This window comes from Microtus pennsylvanicus, chromosome 11 (assembly GCF_037038515.1).
Source record: "Microtus pennsylvanicus isolate mMicPen1 chromosome 11, mMicPen1.hap1, whole genome shotgun sequence".
NCBI lineage: Eukaryota > Metazoa > Chordata > Mammalia > Rodentia > Cricetidae > Microtus > Microtus pennsylvanicus.
The window spans coordinates 70,212,437-70,213,661 of record NC_134589.1 but is presented as its reverse complement, the minus strand read 5'-3'; the positions used below and the strand labels follow the sequence as shown (position 1 = coordinate 70,213,661).

Genomic DNA, 1,225 nt, shown 5'->3' with positions numbered 1-1,225 from the left:
GGTTTTAAATTCCAGTTGGGGGCCAGATGGCCTCAAGGACACTCTGCTGTCTATCCCCTCCATTCTGGGTTTAGGAATTCTGGTTTATAGGCTCTCCATGCTTCTTCCTAAGTAATTGTCTCCATTTGACAGAAATTCTCTGTGTGCAGCACAGGCTACCCTTGATTGAGCTCCTCCTAGCTCTAGGATTATGGGCGTCTGACCTGGAGAACATATCTTACTTTTACATATTCACGTATCTAAGATAGAGTGTAATGATGGCTAGACTGGTCCCAAACCTACCATCAATCCAGGCCTAGGCGCTGGTCGGCACAGAACAAGGGCTGGGATCCGGGACACCCACCATCCAGATCACACCTTAGTTGATTTCACTTCCCTCCCTTCCTCCATTCTCTCTTTATATGTTGCCCCCAAGCCCTCCTTTTCCTTTAATGACCCACAATCTCTCTGAGGCCAGACTGTTCTAGAACTCAAGTGTCCATCTCAGTTATACTCTTAAACACTGACTGGATCTCTGTCCTCTTCTCCCCAGCACTAGGAACACACTTTTCTACTTGATTTTCAATTTCTGAAACATGGTGACATCAGATAGCCCAGCATTGGTCTATGACTCAGAATTAAGTCAAGGCTCTGCCCCAAAGAGTTATTTCCAAATCCACCCTTTCTCAGTGTGGAAGGTTAACAAAGCAAATGCAGATGTTCGTCCACTAACCTTTTGTCTTTTTCCTTTCTTTTCATTTTCTCATCCCCCTTCAGCCATGGGACGAAAGAAGTCGAAACGAAAGCTACTCCCCAAGAAGGGGACAGAACCTCTGGACACGCAGTTCACGTGCCCCTTCTGCAACCATGAGAAGTCTTGTGATGTTAAAATGAACCATGCTCGCAAGACTGGAGTCATCTCCTGTGCCGTGTGCCTAGAGGAGTTCCAGACACGCATTACAAATCTGTCAGACCCAGTGGATGTGTACAGCGATTGGATAGACGCCTGCGAGGCAGTTAATTAGTAGCAAGAGCAAGGACCTAGCCCTTCAACAGGTCCAGACTTGGGTACCAATCCAGAGACATTCCAGGGTGTTGGTCCAGGGCTGTGAAAACCTTCCTTCTGTGTATGGGGTGGATGTGAATGAGTAGACGTGTGTGTATGACTGTAGATGTGATTGTCATGGTGGCCCTGGCTGCTTGGAGCTGGAGTGAAGGCGAAAGGTACTTCGTCTCACCACGCAGC

General features: G+C 47.8%; 1 protein-coding gene across 1 annotated transcript; it reads left to right on the top strand.

Annotated features, from left to right (window-relative positions):
• The first annotated feature begins 758 nt into the window (after positions 1-758).
• LOC142859435 (transcription elongation factor 1 homolog) lies at positions 759-1,004 on the top strand. The gene has a single exon (XM_075989606.1). The coding sequence runs from the start codon at positions 759-761 to the stop codon at positions 1,002-1,004; it is 246 nt and encodes an 81-aa protein (XP_075845721.1).
• The last annotated feature ends 221 nt before the right edge of the window (positions 1,005-1,225 follow it).

Bases quoted from the DNA above. Each gene is read 5' to 3' on its own strand.
- LOC142859435 (XM_075989606.1), top strand. From the start codon at position 759: ATGGGACGAAAGAAGTCGAAACGAAAGCTACTCCCCAAGAAGGGGACA.